Source organism: Miniopterus schreibersii (genome assembly GCF_964146895.1).
Source record: "Miniopterus schreibersii genome assembly, chromosome: 11".
NCBI lineage: Eukaryota > Metazoa > Chordata > Mammalia > Chiroptera > Miniopteridae > Miniopterus > Miniopterus schreibersii.
Genome location: NC_138111.1, coordinates 41,832,212 through 41,856,288, shown reverse-complemented (window position 1 = coordinate 41,856,288; position 24,077 = coordinate 41,832,212). Strand labels below are relative to the sequence as shown.

Genomic DNA, 24,077 nt, shown 5'->3' with positions numbered 1-24,077 from the left:
ATTACAGTACAAGCAGTACTATTGTATTCATATTTTTAGTCTTAGCAGATAGTACATTTTCAAGTACACTCAACCTCAATCACAACTATCATTTCCTTAAAAATATTTCAAACATGAGAATGCCAGACTGTTGTCATGAGGCCTCAACCAAGCTAAGTCATCACCATGCTGTTTCTCCACCTGCCACGTGAAAATAAGGACCCCTTTTCCTCCCTACTTCATAGGCTTTGTCTCCATGCCTCAGTGTCGTCATCTGCAAAATGAGGATACTACTATTATTATGAGAATTGAATGAGTTATCCCCATCAAGTGCACAGACACTGTCTTACAGAGACTGTTAGAGCTACATAACTGTGAGAAAAGGAAAAGGAAGGGAAGGAGAAACGACAGGATACACTGCAGAAAGAATGCCCAGGGAAGTGGTGCAGAGACTTGGGTTCTTGGGTTGGCTCTTCCTCCTAAACACCAGCATCAAGGCTCAGAGAGGGCTCGGCACTCAGCCTGCAACTCCACCCAATCTCTATTAACTGTGAATAGTGACTAAGCCCCTTTTACCTCTCTTGCATGTTATTAATTGTAAACCAAGCATATGTGAAGAATTAAGTCTTTAAAATGCAAGTTTTCCAAAGGAAAGATTCTACATGATATAAATCCAGGGGATGTTTGTACCCCATGTTTATCCATGTCTGATCTATTTTTTAGATTGCTTTACCAGAATGCCTAACGCCAGGCTGGTGAGGCACCGGCAGAAAGGATCCAAAAGACAGTTTCTCATTCACTCAAGAAACCAGGAACCACCCCTGGAGCCCTCTGAGAACACAGCATGATGCTAAGCACCTGGGGGAACACAAAGCTGAAAGACTATGATCCGTGCCCTGTGTGTGTGAAAACACACCCTGAAGTCTTTCCTTATAGGAGTGAGTAGCCCCTGGGAAGTGCCTATTTCTAGACTAGTGGTGGCCTGGTCAAAAGCCAGAGTTTTACGCAGAGGACATGTTAGGGGCACATCAGCCCTCAGACTTTTCCACAGTTTGCCTTGTAGGGTGTTCTTTATGTGGAGGAAGAGAAAGAGGTTTAAAGAAAAAAACCCAAAAATCTATGTGTCCCCATCAAACAGCATTTTAACTTCCCTCTATCCTATTCTTTAGGTATAAAGGGACCTGCTGATGTCCTTATACACCCCTCTTCTCTGGTTATTTCCTTTGCTCTACTTAGGAAACATATCATATGTGATATATTAAAAATAAGTCTTCAAAACTGCCATTTCTAAATGTTTATTATATGTTTAAAATTATCATGCTTCATCTTCCTTACTCAGCAGACCATGATTGTCTAGCTAATTTCAAGAATCACAATCCACATATGGTTAGTTTCAAACATGGTCCTTTTAGAGCTAAAGGGCAAGCCCTCCTTAATGATCAGAATCACTTTCATGTGCACAGCCCACTGCCAAGCACTTGCTGAAACTGAAAGATACAAGCATGGTGATGGCTCTTCATGTGAGGATAAGGGAAGTGACAGCTTCTGCCATACTTTTATATAATTGTTTATATAATCCACACATAAAAATAAGTAAAGCTGTTTGGGTTTTTTTCAATCTTCCAGATGAGGGAACCGAAGTTCTAAGAGAGGTGATTCAAGGCTGGGGCTCTGAGCCAGCTCTCTTCCACTGTAGCGGGACGCATTCCCTTGCATGCATTGGCCTCCATGGTTGGTGCCTGTGAATGCCCCACTTATCTCTCTGTTCAAAGCTAAGCTGAAAATGAAAAGGTCACATAAGGAAATTAGGTTTACCAGCCCAGTGCTCTTTTCTTTGAATTTAGCAAATGATAACTCACTTTCTAAAGTGCCAAGTTTAAACTCAACATTTTCTAAATGTTGCATAAAATGCATTCAGCTTACTTTAAAAAGTAAGGGAAAAACGGTCAGTGTTCTTCTCCCTACCAGCTTGCTCCACAATTCAGAGAATATACACAATAGATTCCTTGGCCTGCTCTCCTTCCCATCTGAGCAAGACTTTAAAACAATTCTAGAACATCTTTTTCCCTGACAAGAACTGCCTGAAATGTCAACACAACCCTGGCAGAAAGGAGTGGTGAAAGTAAGAATAGTATCCTGCCATCTCTTGTTGCATTTATTTATTTAGAGAGCTTGTTCACATAAGAGAAATGATTTCATCCTCACAACACCTTTGTGGTTTGACCGGGTCTACCTTCTCACCCTCCTTTAACAGGTAAGGAAAATGAGACTCTCAGAAAAGACTGTCACTCCCAAGGCTACACCGCTGGTGAGTCATGAGATGCTAAGCACAGAATGTTTCTATACCCCACCCAGCCACTCATGGCAGAATGTGACATCACTCACATACAAGGTACCACTAGCATCCTGGATCCTGAGAGAGGTGATCTGAGGGTGCTTCCAACGGGCAGCACCACCTCTCTACTCACCTGCAAAACTGGGAGGATGGCCAAAAGTCCAACCCTAATGCACAGCACTAAACAAATCCATTTCATGGAGTGAAAACTTAACCATTCTTTTAGTTATCACAATTGTGGGGGAGGTAGTATGTGCCATCAGTGAAATTAAGCACTTCTAGATTCACGGACCTACACAATTGCTAGTGCTGAACACATCCAGAAATCATATTTGGGAACACATCGCCCTCTGTGAGCTGCTCAGACATCACAGAAGAAGCATGAGACTTTTTTTTTTTTTAACTTTTTTTTTTTTTAAATATATCTTTATTGATTTCAGAGAGAGGAAGGGAGAGGGAGAGAGAGAGATAGAAACATCAATGATGAGAGAGTCATTGATCTGCTGCAGCCCCAACCAGGGCATGTGCCCTGACAGGGAATCAAACCCTGATCGCCTGGACCCTAGGCCGATGCTCAACCGCTGAGCCATGCCTGGCTGGGCAAGCACGAGACTTTCAACTCAGAGAGGCTCTTCCACTGACCTCAGCCATCTAACCTTTGGATGAAATGTAAATGCTCTGCATCTTGCCTCACAGAACTGCTGACATCCTTTGTGTTTTAGATAAATAATACATGAATAGCTCATGATAATAAACAGCTCAAATGTGTTTTTCTTTCTCTTGGAAAGATCAGAGGTTGAATGCAAAGGAAGGTTCAGTTTGTACTGGGGCTTGCCACTCAATCTGAGCCAGAAGAGGCCAAAAGACCAGAAGAAACAGGGTGCACCATTTCTAACTTTCAAACTGAAATCACACAAAAATAAGACAAAAAGATCAATATATGTTCGTGTTCCCATTTTAAATTGAAGCATTTTTGTAGGAGTTGGTCAGCCAAAATATATTCCAAGAGCTTATACTCAAGAATCCAACATATAAGAAAGCCCATTTACAGACATGAAATGCTACCTACCCTTAGACATGTGTGCATCCATTAACAGGAAGCTACTGTTGTGCAATCCACCTCTTTATCCCTAAATGAGGAAGCATCATTTCCAGGATGCTCCTGCCACCCCTTCTAGTACAACTTGCGCTTGTTACTATGAACTGGCCACACCTGCACATGCACTAACCCTCACTTGGGTATCAGGTCAATGTTTCTCAAACTATCTGTGGGGAGGAAACTGTTTTGCTTTGTCTTATGTTTTTTCCAGTTTCCAACCTATCATGGTCTGATACTTATATAAAATATACTAAAAACAAATTACCAGAATCATATTTTAAAAAATAGAAAATATTTTTCTATTTTTAGAAAATGAGCTGGCACAAGGTATGCGAGGGGCATCTGAAACGCCTGGCAAGAGAAAATGGAACCATCATACTACTGTGGTAGGAATGTAAAATGGTGCAGAGCATCCACTACGGAAAACAGTTGGGCATGTCTTCAAAAAGTTAAACACAGAATTATATATGACCCAGTAGTTCCACTCCTGGGTATGTACCTAGAAGAACTGAAAACTGGTATTCAAACAAAGACCTTTACATGGCTATTCATAGCAGTGCTACTCTCAATAGCGAAAAGGTGAACACAGATGTCCATCAACTGATGAACAGATGAAAAAAATGTGTTATATCCATACAATGGAATATTATTCAGCCATAAAAGGAATGAAGTACTGACAGATGCTATAACTTGTACAACCCTTGAAAATATCATGCTGAGTGAAAAAACTCAGTCACAAAAGGGCATATATTACATGATTCCATTTACACAAAACAGACAGATCCATGGAGACAGAAAGCAGATTAGTGGCGACCAGGGGTTGGGGGAGGGAAGAATGGGGAGTGACTACTTAATGGCTATGGGGTTTCCTTCAGGGTGAACAAAATGCCTTGGAACTAGACAGAGGTAAGGGTTGCCCAACATTGTGAATGTACTAAATGCCACTGATTTTTACAATTTAAAGATGATTGCTAGTGAATTTTACTTCAATAAAAAAACTACTAGAAAAATAGAAGACAAAAAATACAAGCCCCAATTTTTTATTAGAGTCAACAGACATATAATTGCTCTGTCAAGCTGCTAAAGTTTTGTTTAATCTTAATTCCTTTACTTATCTCCTCTTAGGCCAGGAATAGAGCATCCACAGACCCATGCCAGTCTGGCCTCCACTCTGGGACCGCTGCCTTAGATCCCATCCCATCTTGCTTCTCAGGGACACTGCCATTGCCCCTCGCACACCTTGTGCCAGCTCATTTTCCTTCCTTTGGATTACTCCCATCAGCGCGCAAGGCTATCATATTTCCCTTCTTTAAAAAAAGAGAAAAGTACCTTACCTCTTCTTCCAGTTAGTGCTCCATTTCACTACCCCCTGAACAGCAAAACTCCTGCAGATGTCTGTACTCACTGCCCCATGCTGCTCTCCCATGGACTCCTGAATATAATCAGGCTTTGGTTCTCACTTCCCCACCAAGTGGCTATTCATCCAGGGCATCAACCACCTCTACCTTGCAGCAGTCAATGGTCAGTTCCAGTCCTCAAATCATTTGACCTATTATAATTATTTGACTCTTTTCACTGAAATGCTTTCTTTAGTTGGCTTCCAAGACACAACTCACCCCTGGTTTTCCTCCTACCTCAGAGGCCACTCCATATACTCTCTCCTTTGTAGGTCTTCCTCATCTACCAGAGCTCTAAACACTGGAAGCCCCCACGCTCCATCCTTGGTCCTTTCTTCTTCTCCACCTACACTCACTCCTCCAGGGGGTCTCACCATACTGACTTCAAATAACATTTACCCACTGAACTCTCGTGTTCTTATTTCTAGCAGTGACATCTCCCCTCAACTTCCGTCTTCATGCATCCAATTCCTATGACATTCTGCCTGGCTGACTCATGAACATCTCAAATTAAGTATGTGCAGAATTAATCTCCTAATCCCCACAAGCCTGTTTTCCCATGGTCGTTTTTACCTCAGTAAATGGCAACTCCAGTTTTCTACTTGGTCAGGTTAAAAATTATGAAGTCATCCTACATTCTTTCCTTTATAGCCCATCCCAAGTCCATCAGCAAATCTCTTTGGTTCTATCTTCAAAATACATCCAGAATTCAACCACTTGTCATCATACCATACTCCTACCCTGACTAAGCCACTGTAATCTTTTGCAAGAATTCCTGCTGTAGCCTTGAAACTGGTCTCCCTCTTCCACATTGCATCCCTACAGTCTATTCTTAAACAGTAGCCAGAGTGATGTTTAAAACCACAAGGTAGACATGTTGACCCCTTACTGGAAACTCTCCAGCGGCCTCCCAGATAACCTGAAATAAAAGCCAAGTGCTTGCAATGGTTTAAAAAGTCCTAATTGACTGGACCTCACCATCTCTCTGATCTATTTCCTAACACTTTTCAGGACATGAAAAGGTGAATGGCTCCCAGCCTTTCCCCAAAGAAAAAAACTGAATAGTAGCAACATGGAAAAAAGAAAACTTTCCCTGTAATTCTTTTCCTCCCTACATTCTATTTTCATGTTGCAATCTTTAGCAAAACCAGAGGAAAATGGTGAACTTGGACTCATTTCTTCAGATGGTAAAGAGAGGTTATGGTTGTCTTTAAAGAAACTGAAGAAAAGTGGACTTAATGGACAAACTTATACTTAAGACTTTAAAGGAAACATTCAAACTACTGAAAATACTGTTTCTCAAATTATTTAGAACTTCCCACTTAGAATAATTAATACACTATTTACTAATCGTTAACTTATTTACTAACTCAACCAACCAAAGGACCTCAACTCAAACTTCATAGAATTGATAAATGTAACTGGTTATCAGCCAGCCTTTGTCACCTTCTCACAAACAAATACATTGATGTCTCCCCATCCCTATTCACGGCACTCTGACACTAGTCTCAGCCCCATTAAGGGCCTAATTTGCCCCCAAAGAGCTCCCTCCTTATGTCAATGCTGATGATAAAACTGAGGATCCAATGCCCCAGGAGTGTCCTTGTAGATGCTCAAACTCAACTTTCTCTTTCCTCTTCCGTTCCCATCAGTTCTATAAAAATGTCATGCACTGTAGAGCCCATGACACCATACGTAGAAGTCATAAAGCCACATTTCTTTGAAAAATTAGCTGAGACTTGCCCTGGCCAGATGCCCAGTTGGTTGGAGCTTCGTCCCGTATCAATCCCTGTCGGGGTGCATACAGGAGGCAACCGATTGCTGTCATTTTCACATCGATATTCCTCTCTCTCTCTCTCTCTCCCCCTTCCTCTCTCTAAAATCAGTTTTAAAAAAACAAACATATCCTCAGGTGAGGATTTAAAAAAATTAGCTGAGACCTGGATTTTCTATTCATTGATATTCTCTTTCTCCATGCCAATTCCAACATAGGTATTACCGAGATTTAACTGCAGTTCTTCCCAGCTAACTCCCTCATGTCTGAAGCTTGACCTTCCTGATTAATTATTAGTGAGTTAGAGGGTTACTGGAAGGTTAAACCACACTTTCAAACATGCATGTCACCAGAAAAGTTTTGAGAAAATTCTAGGTGTTATTCACCTAATCTTTCCCTATGAACACTGGGGCAGCCAGTCTTTTCTTTCCTGGACTGTAACCTCTTTCCTTCTGAGTCTCTTCCTTTTCTGCCATAAATTCAATGCCTACTGCTCCTCTCCAAATTCATTCTCCTCTGCTCTAATAAATTTCCTCTTATCTTTTTGTCTTATTGCCTTCCTCTGAATTTATACCTTTGTCTCAAGAATGCCAGTGCTTCTAAAAAATTCCATTATTCCTGGAGAAAGAAGCTCAGGCAATTTCTCCCTGAAAGTAGGTTTCATTGCTAATTTTCTGAATGAATAAACGTTTCTTTAAGGGCTTCATTCCTAAGTTGTTCACTGGCTCCATCAGACTATTAGGACTCACCTTTCAGGATTATGTTTCCTTAAAAAATAAACTTACTTAAAAATAATACCTGATTAATTTATTCATTCATCACTCAACCAATAGTAACAAATTTAAAAAAGGAATCATAGCAGATAAAAGGTACATGAGACATGTTCACTATCCTTAAGGAGCTTACAATCCAGATAAATATATATAATCAAAGGAAGACCATATGGACATATATTATACAGTATGAATATTTATAATATGGAGCTGTGTTTGCCCATTCCAACAAAATATGATTATTAATAAAAGTCAAAGTACAATCAACAATGTGTACTTCAGTCTCTATTCACACTGATCAGTTCCCTTGACTTATATATTCCATGTTAATAGAATCCTTTATTATTTCAGTATGATAAAGTATAACTTGCCCAGCCTTCTTAGACTTCTCTGTTCTAAATATGGAAATCAAAGCATGGTTCTGACTCTCACTCTCTAAGCACATACTTTACAAAGAAACCAGTTCTCTATAGAGAGTCAAGTTATTGAAAAAACAAACTTTTTATTTAGTACAAGGTAAGTTCTAGTAGCAAGTTTCTCTACCATGTCATTCACTACTGGCCTGATTTCTACTTACTGCCTCAACTGTGTATGCTTCTCACTTTCTCAGATCAAAAGATGATGCTTAAATATAAAGAACTTAACAACAGGTCCTGGGAGCACAGAAGCCATAAAAGCCATGTCTGTCACCACAGTGTAAACACTGCAGAGAAGGTTAAAACTGAAGTTGAGCAATTGTGTATTTCAAAGTGCTTTGGTTCATTAAGCAGTCATTTTTCACTTTAAAGCCATTTTATCAGAGTTATTTGCATTGCTACTGCATAAACTCTGAGATCTATTATATTAAAAAATGTTTTATTATGTTATTTTATTTCTTTCCACCAAAATATAAATACACCTTCAATTTTAAAATGGAAAAGTTTTGGAAAACAAGTATTCAGTATATGGAAATTCACTTCACCAAAAATATCAGGACTTGGAATCACATTTAAAGTGCTCTTGTATTTCATATTGATCCCTCAGAAAACACATTTTTAGCTTCTGAGGAGTCTTTCATCTTATTCTTGTCACTCTGGGTACACAGAAAAGAGAAATGTAATATTAAGAATCTAGCAAAGCAAAATCATTCCTTAATAAAATACCTTAAAGGATACTTATATAAGAGTCTCTCAGCAATAAACTTCCCAACAGCTCCTAACTGGTGAGCCCTTAGAGAGCCAGAGACTCCATGCTAGACACTCATCCTCACTCCACCCCACATCCAGTCTGTGTAACCAGACACCTACCACTCGCTTTGGCTTCCGGGTAAGCAGGGCCATCCTCAAAAGTGAAGATCTGGGACACGCTCTGGCCCAGGTAGGAGGGAGGTGGGTAGTAAGAATGCATCCTGTACTGGGAACTCACGGGATGGCGGTTCTCGGAAGTTTTCATCTGCTTAAGAAAAAAGAAGGAATGTACTGAGACCAAAGATGCATTTTACAATCATTTCAGAAATTGCCTAATTCTTTAAATTAAGGGCAGAGCTTATTAAGTTGGAAGTAACCTCAACCACGGCCCTAAAAATACTAGAACTGTGCATTCTGAGGTGCCTTTTTTATCTTAGGGTCCCCACAAAAGCACCCCTACAACTCTATCTCATCATATGGTGCCCAATTAACAAGTATTAAAAGGAAGAGGGCAGGAAAAATGGGAGAGTGTGGCACTGCTGTGACAATGATTAGCCCATCTGACCAGCAGCCAGTCATTTAACCTCATCACATTTCTTCACCTGTAAAAGTGGCATCTCACCTTAGTTACCTTACCATGTTCATATAGAGTATACTTTTTAAAAACAACATGAAAACAGTTTGAAGGTAAGCTATTGTCATTAGCATGATGCTGGATAAAACTAGGTACTGGCCTTCCTCAAGATCTTCTCTGAACATCCAAATTTTGGACAATTCCTCAAGTAATATAGGCTGAAGTGTACTTTGAATACTATGGTACTGCTCCGTGGAAAGGCCTAAATCCTTGACCTTCGTATGCTAATTTTAGAAGCCCAAGGAGTTCATTTTTTGCCCCTCCCAACTGCTCCCCAGCACAAATGTATGCTTGATGAATGGATTATTTCTTCTTGTAGAAGCAAAGATGACTCCATTGCACTTAATTATTACCTTTCAAGTGAAGTTTATCTGGCAAGTTCCTTTTATCCTTTCTAGTCTGTTTTTCTGAAGCATATAAAATGGTATCTCTTCAGGTCAATCATCCAACTTTAATTTTCTGCCATCATATAAATCCTTACTAAATAAGAGGACATGCAAGCAATGCTTGGAAATAGCTAAATGGGAGAACTGGCTGCCCTTAGTGAGTGGACCCAAGTCAGGAGAGTCATCAAGGAGCTGTGAAATCATTAAAGAGGGAAGTCACCATCAATGGTGTTTACTACACTGACTGAGTTACCAATTAAACCAATGCTCTTTTAATATGTACAAGAACAGCCTTGGATCCTGTTGAAAAGTAAACTCTGATACAGTTAGTCAGGGTGGGGCCTCAGAGTCTGACTCACTCCCAGAAGAGGCTGATTCTACTGGCTCAAAACCTCGCTCTGGTGACAAGGGTCTAGAATAAGCGATCCTTACTCTCATACTGAGCACCATTAGGGGCCCATGACCAAAGGAGGACCTTCTAAAAAACTCTTTTGACCAACTGTTCACAACCATCAACTTTTCATCTGAACTAAGGGAAGGCAGAAATGATACCACTTTAGATTTTTCATTAGTTTTCTTTTTATACATGAGATTCCCCAGAACTAAGGGATTTTTTCCAGGGGTCTGCCACCATCTGGAATGGCTGCAGCAGTAACAACAAACTCAAGCACACTTTGCGTGAGAGAAACATTTCTGCCTCTACAGCCTTTCCACAAGTAAACACAGTCTGAGTGATGAACGTTTATTAGAACAAGCGCCCACTGTTAAGCACGAAGTGTCCTGACATGAACAATGGCACCTCCTCCTCTGGTTGCTGTGTTGGTCACATCTCCCTCCACTGGGACAAGATCTTCAAGTCAGTTCTTCAAGGAAAGTCCATTCCCATTTTCCCCAGGTGCAACAACACTGATAGGATATGAGCCTACAGGCTCTGCAAAATGCTGGATTTTCCCTTTTACTATGAATTTTTTATAAAGCCTCTTTTCAAAATATTTTGAAAATGTTCACTGTGAGTTTAAAGCAGGGGTCAGCAAATATTTTTGGTAAATAGCCAAATAGTAAATATTTTAGGTTTTGGAAGCAACAGAGTCTCTGGACAATCAGTAAATGAATGCGTGTGACTGTGTTACAATAAAACTTTACTTATAAAACTGTCCCCTGGTTCTCAATCTCCACTCCCACTAGAATAAGGGGAGGAGGGGGCCCAGCACTGAGGCCTGATTTCACTGGCCTGGGATTCGGCCTGGGCCCTGCATTATTTCAAAGCTGCATAGATAATTCTAATTGAAACCAAGACTGAGAACCAGTTGGAATTACCTATAACTAGATTACCTATATACAGTATTTCCCATACCCCAAGAAGTATGAAATTCCAACATCCCCAGTATTAACTTAAAAATGCAAAAGGTTGACTCTGACAAACAGACTGGCCAACTGCTGGCAAGACCAATGTGTATATTATATGAAAAGACATTCAGATAAACTGGATCTTTCTCTTTTAACTAAAGCTTACTGGAAAATAAATGCAGTATCAAATCCATGTGTGTTTATTTCCCCCCTTAATTCCTTTTCTGTCTTTAAAAAGCATCAGATAACAATGATTATCTGGAAATAGGAATTGACTTATTTGAACTCAAACATTCCATTTCCCCAATGAATACCCAAGATCACTGAGCTATAAAAAACTTCCAGCAGACGAAGAAAAAGATACAAAGGGTCAGACTCCACCTGAAGTTATCAAAATGTGAACTTACAGAGACCATCAATCATTTCAGCTGCTTCCAACTGGAAGAATAGTCTACAAATAACCATCCATGTGACAACTTGGACGTAAGAAAGAAGTATGGTTCCATGTATTCCTAAGTGCACGTGTAAACCTTTGAAACATGGAATTAAGACTGAACTGTGATTCACCCAGAAAGCCAGAAAAAGGTGTGGCCAAATTAGACTTAAAACTCTAAATTACTCCTTGTTCCTAACTTAAAAAAAAAAAAATCACAGCCCTCCTACTTTTGAATTAGACAAAACGGGTAAATAAGGAAACCTTTGAAATCTGTTGTTTTACTTTAAGCCAGCAGTACTCAACGAAGGGCAGTTTGTCTGACAGAAGACATTTGGAAAAGTCGGGAGATACTTTTGATTGTCATGACTGGCTGGGTGGGGGTGAGGAAGTGATACTAGCATGTGGTGAGTAGATACTAAAGATGCTGCTAAACATCCTACAATGCACAGGGCGGTCACCACAACAAAGAATTATCCACCCCAACATTTCAACAGTGCTAAGGTTCAGAAACTTGCTTTAAACTAACCTAAAACTACCATCCCCTTGTACTCAGCCCTTCATCTCACTAAAACAGCAATGTTCTACTGAGGGACAAAGGAATTTTCCAGTTCTGCTAAAAGGATATACATACTTTTCCATCATGGAACGGTGCCTTGTTCTTATCGAGGTATTTCTATTCCTTTAAATTAAACAAAGTAAAACCTAAAACCCCAGGATTCCAGTGATTTATGACTACTATTATTATTAACACGTGGTAGCTGGCAAGCAAGAGGCATGTTTTATATTCTTATTACCCATCCCAAGTCTCTGAACCAGAGTATGACCTATGAATGGGAGCTGGGCTGGTGGAGAACACAGATGATGTTAGTATTAACCCTGAAAGAAAACCTAGGAGCTTTGGATTTTATTTTATTAAACTGTTGAGAACATACAGCACAATAAATCTTAACCATTGGTTTCCTTTTTATATGCCTTAGTCACCCTTTTTTTATAGTAACAATAAAATCCCAACAAAACATAAAAATGTTAGACCTCACTTCCTTTTTTAAAAAAATCCCTAAATACTACTCACTGGCTGTCTGTTAACACTTCAGACAGGAAGAGAGTCTGCTCTTACACTAAACTGAGCACTCGGTCCAGGTAACGGCTAAAAGAGATCATGAAGACCAACTTGCTGTCTGGTTGTCTCATAAAGCCTGGCTCAGCCGCACAGAATTAGAGTTGGTGGAGGAAGGGAATGGCTGCCTGAGAAAAGTGGTTATATGAATAAAACTCCTAATTCCAAACTCTGATGTTTAAACAAATAGTGTGAAGATCCCCTTGGCACTGACATGTGGCTTACAGTCTTTTAAATTGCAAAAGCCACATTTGGAATGAACCTTTAGTTTTAGGAACAGAAGCCTTTTTATTAAAAACACAGGGCCCGTCACATGCTGTGGAATCCTACATCTCCTTGTCATGCTGAGAGTAAAGATTGGGGCTGACTTTTGCCCTCATTAAGGGATTTCTTTAGTTTTAACAGAAGCTTCTTCTCCCACCATCTGAATGGGATGCCCATTCCCACACTCACCTAACCACACTCTTGACAGCTGTCCTAGTCCACAGACCTCATCTGGGCAGGTTCTTGACCTGAAAAGCAAGCGCCCCTTCACCTCCTGAAAGGTGCACCTCATTCATCCTCTGGAATTCCACACATCAATCACAGCGGGAAGAATTGTTTTTAATATAGAGGTTAAAATGATTGCGATCACGTGCACATTTCAGAGACTACTGAAAGAGTAACAGGGCAAGTGCTGGGTCATGTGACACAGCAGATTCCCTGCAGCCACAGTACAGTCTGTCCGTCCCTCTTTCCTTGCCCTTTGGTTCTCTGGGAGCCAGTTTCTTCTCTCCTAACCTCGTTCACTTCCTCCACGGTGCTCATCTTACTTTCTCTGAGGTGCTCATATTATGAACCCTTCACTCCCCTCCCTAGAGGGAGGAGGAGAGAAAGAGCCAGAGGGAGACTGGCCTTGTGAGGATTCTGGCCCCTGAAGGGATTCTTGCAAAGCCTGGGTGGACGCCTTCAATGAGCAAAGGAGGAAGGTGCTGGGTTTGAGGGTTAGTACTTAGAGGCTGGAGAACATAAGAGCTTTTGTCCAGAAATGGAAGGGATGCGCTTCCTCCTCAGAAAGGAGGATGGAGAGAAAAAAAGAGATGACTGGAGAAATAGAATGCTCATGCAATATGGCAGAGAGGACAATCATTTACGAAATGATCCATCTAAGATGCTCTCCGTTGTAAACCCCATGTTTCCCAAAGCTTCAAAACCTGTGACACTGTGCAAAAGAGAAACAACACTTGGTGGGTAGGCTTTTCAAAAAGAATGGAAGGAAAGGAGCTCAACTCCAGGCTTGCATTAATACCAGAGGAGATTTTTAAAACAAAAAAAAGCATAAGATACACCATGGAAAGGTAAGGAAGACATTTAGAAATACAGAGCCAACACTGACCATTAGAACATAGAGCAAGCCCCCTCCCCAATTCCCAGAAATCTCGGACATGGCTTGGAATAGGGACTCACACCACTCTTGTATAAACTCTAAGGGATGGAAACCCCACATGGTATCAGGATTACACTTATATTTATTAGTGGTCCATCCTGCTTGTTCTTATATAAAAAACATTTAAGATGTGACTATTTCCACATTTAAAAAAAAATTATTTTTTAACTATTGTCACTCAATTGGTGGTTTTTACCATCTGTATTAGTTGTACTGATAGAATAAAGTTTACTCCTCCAAATGGTGTTGTTCAAAATGCAGCATTATGACCATTTAATGGGTCTAAAAATAACTCAGTGGGTTGTAATCAGAATTTAAAAAATAACAGCATGGCAATGAATGGAATGAAACAGAACAGAATAGAAATATGAGGATCCATTGTATATAGTATGGATAAGAGTTGCTTTAACGAAACTTCATTTTGTATTTATATGTAGGTATAAACATATATTGGATCACAATATAAAACATTTTTTTATTGTGGGTCTTAGTCTAAAATGTTTGAAAGACATCGAGGTATATAAATCAGGTAAGTGGAAACAAGGACCTTTAAAAATACGTACATAGTAAAAAAAAAACAAAAAACAAAAAAACCAAACATTAAAGTTGGTTTCAAAAAACAGATGGTTCATTTTCCTGGAACCTGGAAGGATTATGATGCACTCACAAAAAAGGGAAGGGCAGTCCATTTAAAGACAGTCTCTGGCTGGGACTAGCCCAGTACCTTCCTCATTATCACAAATCTATGCAAGATTTGCCAATTCCTGGGTCAGAAACTTGTATTTGTCTGATGTAAAAATCTAAGGCACAAACCCAGCTAACGTCATATATACACAGCCAGGCAGAAATGCAAGCACAGTTTATATAAAAGCCAATAGGAAAGAAAGCTTCAGTAAACAAGCTGGTAGAAAAGAGGATGGCAAAAATTGTATTTTTTAATATTTGGTTAATAATTATCAAGACAATGGACTCTCCAGCCTCTCTAACATGTCGAATTTCTGAGAGCATCATAGAACACCGCTTAAAATAGGTGGAGGGGGCTTGTAATGGTGACACTCTTAACATAACTTTGCTGAGAAATTGTTGGTTATTGACCACAGGACTAATAGAATTTCAGAGGAAGAAAATGAACATTTACTGAGAGATACTCTAGAGACTTGTCATCTCATGGAGTCATCATAATGTAATCATCATTAACATAGAAAGAAACTGCTCAGAGATGAAATAACTTGGTTCTGCAGAGAGAAGGCAGAATTCAAAGCAACTGGACCCCAGAAGCTTCTCTCTACTAAACCAAGCCACCTGTCCCATTTTAAATTAATAAGAGATCTGCTTGTTATAAAGACCTAATCACTGCCTTTGGCGTTTAACAACTCCTCATATTTTCACTGCTTTGAAATAAAGAATTGGGGGGGAGGTAGTCTGAAAATGAGAAGAAAAGCTGACTGTAATAACACATTCAGGAACTTTGATTTTAGGACCGGAAGTAACAGAGGCATCTATATCTGTTCCCATTTTGATGGACAAACTTAATTAACCTTTGCTACTCTGTTCCAACCTACTGTTTTAGACAAAATTAGTGACCCACAAACAATAAGTTACCACCAGAATCTCAATGGCTGCGACACCAAGAGATATAGCCCCATCAGCAGTATCGGGAAATAAGCCATTTGGATTAGCTGCTCTAAGAAATATGGATTATATTCACTTCACACATGATCTGTCAGAAACATTAGGATACTTTTAGCATAAATCAGCAATGTGAAGGGTATCTTATGAGTACTAAACATGATAGACTGCCTGGAGAGCAAGGTGAGATCGTCTGGGGCCACCTTCTAAGTGTAAGCACAACTTACACACTCACATTATTTTACCTGAACTGGCATTAAAAATCCAAATACAACCTGGTGATGGCTGATGGGCACACCCAACTCACAGTGGGCTAGTGGCATGGAAAGGCCCTTCCCACTCTAAAACCAGGATAGAGAGAATCCACCTCTAAGTAACCAAAATGACACAAACAAAACTATTCTAAATTACACAGATGTGTGTGTGTGTGTGTGTGTGCATGTGTACAAAGGCACAGAACCATGCTTAAGAGCCTTATGCTTAGTAATTTAAATTTCATTAATACTGTCAAGACATAGGACTCTACTCTCTCTCTACCACCTCGTCTCTGAAAACATATAAGACATGTGATATCTTATAAAATGTTATGAGATATCATAAGATATATAATACCTCTCAAGGCTTCATACACAAACAAGAAATTTTTGAAGACAAAAATATAACGAGATGAACATGCCCTCTATAGTTAGGCAAACCTGGGTTTAAACTCCAGCTCCCCCACTTACCAGCTGTGTCATAGTTACTTCACCTCCCTAGCCTCCGTTTCCTCACCCACAAAAGGGGTAACAATCTCTGCCGGGGACCTGGTTAATGGTTCAGTATAATGTTAGACATGAAGTGCCCAGCACCATAAAGCTGTTCAACAACTGTCCTGCTACACTGCCCCTCCCACTCCCCTCAGGGATCTCTCCCTGTAGGAGCATCATGGGGGAGGGTGTTGGTCACACTTAAGGACCCCTCTTTTGGGTTTGCTACCAAATAACTCTGAGCCCTTTCATAGGTATGACAGGGTCCAGGTAACAAAGGAGGAGACAGAATAACTTGCCATTGTATACTTGAAATATTTTAAGGACTTAAACATTTAATTTTATATTTAAAAGAAAAACTCATTCTCTTTTCAGATTTTAAAAAGTTGAAAAACAACTCAGGACCCTACACCTCCACTCTCCAACAGAGGTGGGAGGGAGGGAGAGCACCCCGCCCCTTCACGTTTCGGTTTCATACACTCACTTGAGTCAGGGAATTATTATAAGTGCCTTCCTTCTCCCACTACTGGCTGATAGGAACTGGAAATTGCAACAAAAAAAGAATGTCTGTGAGAAGGAATGTGATAAAACGGTGTGAGAAATAAAATGAGGAAACAATCTTCTTTCCCCCATTTCTCAATCTTCTTACGAACCTCCCCCTCCAGTGGTTGTACATCTCTAGGATGATGCCCATAGGGTCAGGGGATGCCAAGGAGAGGGCACTGACAGCAATGTGTTCTGGGTACAGGCAATAAAGGGGGGGACCCTCTCTGTAAAGAATTTTTAAAAGAAAGCTCACTAAAAGTCAATCTGCTTTTAATTATCACCAGACAGTCACCACTGTAAACCACAGCAGTTCTCACCCCACCTCACCCCACCCACTGCCACACCACTGCACAGGGCCCACCTTTCCACCAGGCATCACAGCCTTTTCCAGAAATCTGCAGACTCTGATCACGTAGTGATTACAGAATTTCCGGTGTCCTTTGATGCTTTCCCATCAGCCCCCCATTGTGGGTATTTGCAGGTCGGGACAGTCTAGCCAAGAGGAAAGCCGGCCAGGAGTTGGCACTTGATAAATGATCAATGAATCCATGCAGGAGTTTTTTACACATGCTGTGTAATATGATAGAGATTTTTTGTAACTCTATTCTTTTCGTTTTTCTACTATCTTATTCCTAACACAGCAAAAAAAAAAAAAAATAGAGCAAATGAACTTCTGTTAAGTATTTCCTTGATTCTGGTTTTTATTCAACTAATGAGGGACATTAGTTAATAGGCCACAGAAATATGAACTCCCCAGAAATCTGATAACCTCTCATCCACGTACTTAAACATTTTGATAAGCAACTAATTTTATATCATATTCACATTTACATAACCAGAAAAAATAAGCTAAATGGAAGAATGTAACTAGATAAGATTCTGGCACGAGCTCAAACAAATGGAATCTTCAGAAAGCTTTCAAAACCTTGATCTAATTATCTAATTTTCAAGAAGATTACAGAATCCCCAAATGGCTGTATTATTTACCAACCTGATGCAATTGTGTCAGGTCAGGTTGTGTAAAAAAAAAAAAAAAATCTCAGAACAGACTGATAATGTATTTCTTTATGCCTCCAACTGAATTGTGGAGCAGTCCCTGGAGAACACCAGCCCTTTCCAAAGTTTCCAACTCAGTCCAGATCAAACTGAACTCCTATAAGAATGGAAATGAACCTATAGGACAGTCCAGGACTTACTGGAGTCCCCCCAAGGTTCCTGAGAATCTGAGGTTGCACTCTGGATTTCCTGGGATGCTCCTGGGCCACTTCAGCCAGTCTGAGAAGACAGTCCCTCAGTATGTCCAGGCCCAGCCCTGCCCCTAGATCCTTCTCTCAGACTCACAGCTTCCCTCCCCCTGCCCAGGTTTCCAGAGACCAGTTCTACTTTCTCTTATAATCCACAGGTTTTTAACCACATACTCTGCAAAAATGACCCTACTGTGCACTGCTATAATTAAGGAACATTCCTCACCTACCTCTCACCATCTGTCTGAGTTCAGTTTCTAAAATGCCCACCAGCTCCCTCAGCTTTGGTTCCAGACCAAGAGCCACCAGGAACATCATCATTACAGGCAACAATTCTTACAAACAACTGCCCTCAACACAGGATCAAAAGCATGTATGTAACTAAACTTCCTGTGAAACAAAACAGCAATTCCTTCAGGAAACAGTGTAATAAAAATCAAAGGATGGCTGTGATGATCATCTAGAACAAGTCAAAAGAGCAATTCCTTAGTGAAAGTGCATATAAATAGGGGTTAGATAAGAAACTGCAAAGCTCTAAGGGGTTCACACAGCGGCCAGAGAACTCCTGCTGTCCTCACTGCCCACTAGCAAACAGAAGCTCTTCTCCCTGTAGGATTCAGGATATGTTGTAAGAACCAAAAGAACTGGGTTTATTATCTCTCCTTAAAAGAGAAGAATCTAATGAGAAATTATGTTTTAACAGAGAAAATTATAGACTTGGCTAAGACTTGACAGGCCATATAGGGGAAACTTCACAGTAAAAGCAACGGAAGCCCCCAACTTGGGAAAGACTGACACCTTCACCTAACCGGCTTAAACTTCCTGTGGTCTATTGTGACTTTCACATTTCTTTAAACAGAACATTCTCCAATACTGGCCTTCTGACTTGGCAGGCCCTGTGTCCTCGGTGCACTAGAAGACAGGACCTACTTGGGGTGCACATGAAGGACTCCCACAGAATGCTGGGCTAGCCTCAGGGTAATCACAGGGCTACCATAAAAAGGAAGGAAAAGATCAAAGCACTCTGCCTGCAAGGTGTTAAGCTGAGAGTTAAGTCAACACAATTGCTTCAAAAAGCACACTGAAGACCCTGAAGAACTTGGCTGTCGTCATGGTGACACAGTGACTGATGCAGTGGTTTCTAGACTCTATGGAGGGCACACTGGTAAAAAGTGGGGGTAAAAAAGGTGCGATGAGGATACAGGAGTAGTTTTGCCAACTTTTTTGTAACCCTCACCCAAGGATATGTTTTTTCAAATTATTAATTTTAAAGATAGAGAAAGGGAGAGAGAGAAACAGATGTGAGAGAAAAACATCAATCAGTTGCCTCACGTACACACCCTAACCAGGGATTGAACCTACAACCTAGGTATGTGTCCTGACCACAAATCGAACCTGCAACCTTTTGGTGTATAGGACAACACTCCAACCAACTGAGCCACCCAGGCAGGGTCTTGCCAACTTTATATATTGCCAAGTAAGTGCCACTTATATAAATGCTGAAAGGGTATGGTCTCAATAAAAAACAAGTCTTTGAACTGAACAATCTAGCTTTAGGATAAATCCATTTGGTCCTATTTTCCTCATTTCTCTGTAACATCTTGCATCACAGTGAACTGCTAGCCACACTACCAGTGAAAGAAGGAACAAGAGGACACCAGCATGCACTACTGGTATCTAAACTGAATAATGCACGAAGAATGTAAATCAGAACTGGAGATATTTTTAGGGGAAAGAAAAATGTATCTATCAATAGTTTTCTATAATATGACTATCTAACTGGAAACCCCAAAATAGGCAACCATAAAATTATTAGAATTACAAGCATTCACAAAAGTGGCAAGATACAAAATAAATACACCACATCATAACAATAGAACTTGTAACCCTTCCAGTCATCAAGTCAACAGAAACTTTTATCTCTATAATTCCCCTTTAAAGAACCAAATTACGGTTGTTAGCCCTAATAGCTCAAGTCAAATACCATAACTACTTTAATTATCCTTTTCTAGGAAAAGAAGTTGCTTTAAATGTTTAAACTGTATATTTTCTTACAAACCAGGGGTGGGGAACATCCGGCCCATGGGCTATATAGGGCCTGCGACATCATTTGGTCTGGCCCTGTCAAGGCAACCCGAAACGGGACTTGAAATTCAATAAATCTAGGAGCTTTTTTCATAGCTCATTTTTAAGTTGATAATTTTGTATGGCCCAAGAATGATGCTATAAATATCCAAATGGCTCTTGGCAGAAAAAAAGGTCCCTTATCTCTGTTATAAACCCTTCTTGTGTCTGCTTACAAACTTGGTCAATTTTTCTTTCCAGAGGAAAAAACCAGTCAGTGTCTGTCTAGCAACAGATAGTGACCAATAAAAAGGAAAACCAGGGCTAGTTTAACCTGTCAAAGACATGGGCAATGGAACTGGGCGGGCAGCCTAGTGGATAACAAGATTATTTATAAAAAGAACACTTTCCCAAGGGTAGGAAGGCCCAGGTTTAGGGCCTGGCTCCCCCCTAACAGCTGTATTCCTCAGGCAAGTCACTTAAACTTTCTCAGTGTAGAATGACCAGGAGTCTGACGTGACCAGATGCACATTATCCTGGGGGCCTGATGGTACAGCTTGGTGGCCTGAGACAAGCACAAGAATCTACCTGAAGTATCCTACTTCACCTTAAAAACTGAACTCGATTTTGCATTCTATCTTCTTCCTGACATAACTTTTTAAAAAATTTGGGAATATTTTAAACTAATAACTGTTAACTGTACTTGTTTCCCTGGGAATGGGAGTCTGGTTTAAACTTCAGATTCCTATCCTGCTCCCCTCTCACTGCAGGACCCTCCTGTGAAGCTACCAGGACACAGAAGTGGAGGGGCTGTGGCCACTCCCACAAAGCACATGCTCAAGAAGCCACTTCTTCTCAACATTCTTTTAGCTAACAAGTTGTTCTGATGCTGAGCCATGTTAATAAAAGAGGAGGCAGTGTGAAAACAAGGGCCCCTGTCAAGCTGCTGGTTACAGGATCAAGAACATCAGGTGCTGAAGGGCCATCGTAGGAATGCTCAGAAGGGGGCGCTTTTCTCTGTGCTCCAAGGTGCAGGTGCCAGAATCTGATTTCCTTACTTCTATCTCAATTTCAAACCCAGGCTACTTACATGGTTCCCTACTTGCTTTCTCGTTTCCCAGGTGATAATAGCAGCCTTCCCTCCGAGACCCTCTATTAGCATTTTTATCTGTTTGGTTCAGTAGTAGATTCCCTCGCACACAATAGGACCTCCGCGCATGTTTATTTAATACATGAATGGATGCCAGTGAGGGGTCTAATCATAAATGGACAAGCATATCAAGAGACATTTCAGACTGAGCCCCAAATAACCACCAGAGGAAGGAAATCACCTACGTGGCCATTTGACCACACCCTAACTGTGGTCTCTGAATGTGACTCTACACTCCAGTGGCACAAGCTTCTGAAAAGCAATCAAGAAGGTGCCTGCCACAGGGACAGAAAGGATTTCCCAGGTAGAGCTCTGAGTCCTCCCATATTTATTTCTGCTCACTTGATATGCAACTCTCCCGTGTCAACCTGGTACAACATGTTTATTTAAGAGATAATGTTGCCGTGGAGGAGTGCACAAGGCAATAAACAGCTTTTGCAGGCAATTAAATGCAAAAGTGAAATTGAGCCGCTGGTCAGTAGAACCAGCTATTCATCGTGAGTTTGTACCAGTGTCACAAATGTTATTCCTGTTTCACAACAGGACAGGAATCTATGATTGGGCCACAAATCTCCACAGGCTGGAGACAGACCTAAAGCAATTAAAGCAGCTTTCGGTATGCAGGCATGAACAAGGAGCCTTGGGATTCTGGGATGCTGACTCACTAGACTGCTCTTTCTTTTTTATAGGTTTTGCACTTAGTAGGTGCTCAATAATTATTTGCAGCTTGTTTGATTTTACAGGGAGACTTATTACATGAAGTCTCAAATCTACAGTTTCTGTTTACAGATAACTGAATACCCTCCAGACTAATTAAGAAGTCTAGCTTTAAAAATTTTATGATGATCTGCACTAGAGTCTACTCCTTCTAGGAATCAGAGAGGAGCTCTTTCTTGAAAAACATTCATGCTGCTCCCTCAACACACAGTGACACACAAAGCAGCTGGGAAGGAGGATAACATAAAACAGTGACTCGCACTGGTGAAGAGTTAGGAGGGAAGTCGGGTCTTAGCAACAGAGTCAAGGAAGTAGATGGAGGAGACCTGCCTAAGATTCAGGCCCTGTGGTCAAGCTGGGGGATCAGACGAAGATCCAGCCAGGAGAGATTAGCACAGGTGTCCTCCAGGTACACTTGTGAGGCTCCTTCTGCAACAACCAAGAGGGAGCCTACCCTAGCCCTCTCCTGGAAGCTTCTAGCAGGAGACAGCAAAGCACTGCCCAAGGAGCAGAACCAGGGCACCTTCCTAAAACAGCAGAAACAACAAGGGCCAAAGGAAACCTGTCCCAGATTGCTGTTCCCTACACCTCTGCCCTAATGGCTGGTTAAAATGTGAGCCATTCAGTTCCTACCTCTTACAACACTGGTTATAAGTATTATCTCTAGGTGTTAACTATGTAATTAAGACTTCTTTATGACATCTTAATAAACACATTCTGCACCATCATAATCTTTGTATATGCTTTCAGTTTTGTATTTCTTACTTGGATCAAATTCTTCCCCAACCCTGATAAAAATTATTTCATATACATTCATACCTGGTCCATTCATATGTCATAGTCCTTTAATAACTAAAATATCCATTATGTATACTCTATCTTGTTACAGAGGGGATCTGAGGTAGCCAACTAAAATACATATGAACAAGAGGCTAAAAATTAGAGGTTAAAAAAAGAGCAAGGCCAAGTAAAAACAATGATTAATGAAATGAACTCATTACCATTATATTGGCATGGCACTTCTTGGTGTACAGAGAAACTTCCACGTATAGTAATCATCTCACTTCAGTTTTACACTGCCTTATGTACCCATCAGCCTCTGAATCTCAATGTCCTCACCTGTGAAAAGAAGACAATACTATCTGCCTCTTAGGGGTATGGGGAGGACTCCCTGCTCAACAAACCATCATCATCATTGCTGGTGTTACTGCTTACTAAGAGAAATGGACACCAATCACGGTAGCAGAGAAGCACCTATTTCTGTAATTTGTCTTATGAAAACATATTACCAATGGTGATAGCCTAGGAAATAGAAAGGCTTAAGTCAAGCCCTCCAGGAAAATAAGCTCATATGTTAAATGAGTATTTTAGTTGGCTACCTCAGATCCCCTCTGTAACAAGATAGAGTATATACATAATGGATATTTTAGTTATGTTAAATCAGTATCTCTCCTGGGCCTCTGAGCAGTAACTCCTCTCTCCAGTCTCATAAGGGGTGGCTCTGGAAAAGGCAAGTGCTGTATCAACACTGCATGCCCCACAGGACTAAGACTTTTCCTCCCACCTTTGCTAGCAGGGGTACAAGAACTCGTCCTCAGGGAATCTTTCCTTGCACAGTGACTGAGGCAGTCCTCCAAGACCAGGCAACACTGCCACACAAGAGAGCCCATCTTTTCCTAGCTATCCCTAAGACAGGACCTTGGTAAGGGACCACCAAGGAAATCCAAGACCTCTGCCATGCCCTTCCCAGGTTCTCCAGATAGAGTAAGAATACACATTAGTGTGTCAGGCATCATATGCCATCTGCCATCTGAAAGATTTTGACAAAGTAAAAGGTAAATTAATTTAGGAGATTTCTGACTCTGCTCTAAAGCTGGTCATAAGCTGCCTTTCTTTCAGAAAACACGATTTTCCTTTTTCATCCTTTCTCATAAGCCAGTACGTTCGGAAACCTCCCTACTTTATCCTTAAAGCCTGGAAGTAGCCAGAAAACCTGGACACTCTCCCAGGGAATCTGCAGGAAAGCTGGTTTTTTCTTTATTTCTTTTGTTTTTATAACTACAAAATACTACTTTCTCCTTTCAGAGTGAAGAATCTTTAGTAGAAATCAAC

The 24,077-nt window shown here is 40.7% G+C and overlaps 1 protein-coding gene across 1 annotated transcript in view; it reads right to left on the bottom strand.

Moving 5' to 3' along the window:
• Positions 1-24,077, bottom strand: part of DMRT1 (doublesex and mab-3 related transcription factor 1) — a gene marked incomplete at its 5' end in the record, with an annotated part of 91,690 nt that overhangs the window by 30,310 nt on the left and 37,303 nt on the right. Inside the window, one exon of the mRNA XM_081151008.1 lies at positions 8,644-8,788. Coding sequence (XP_081007134.1) covers positions 8,644-8,788 — 145 coding nt within the window. The remainder of the gene's footprint in view (positions 1-8,643; positions 8,789-24,077) is intronic.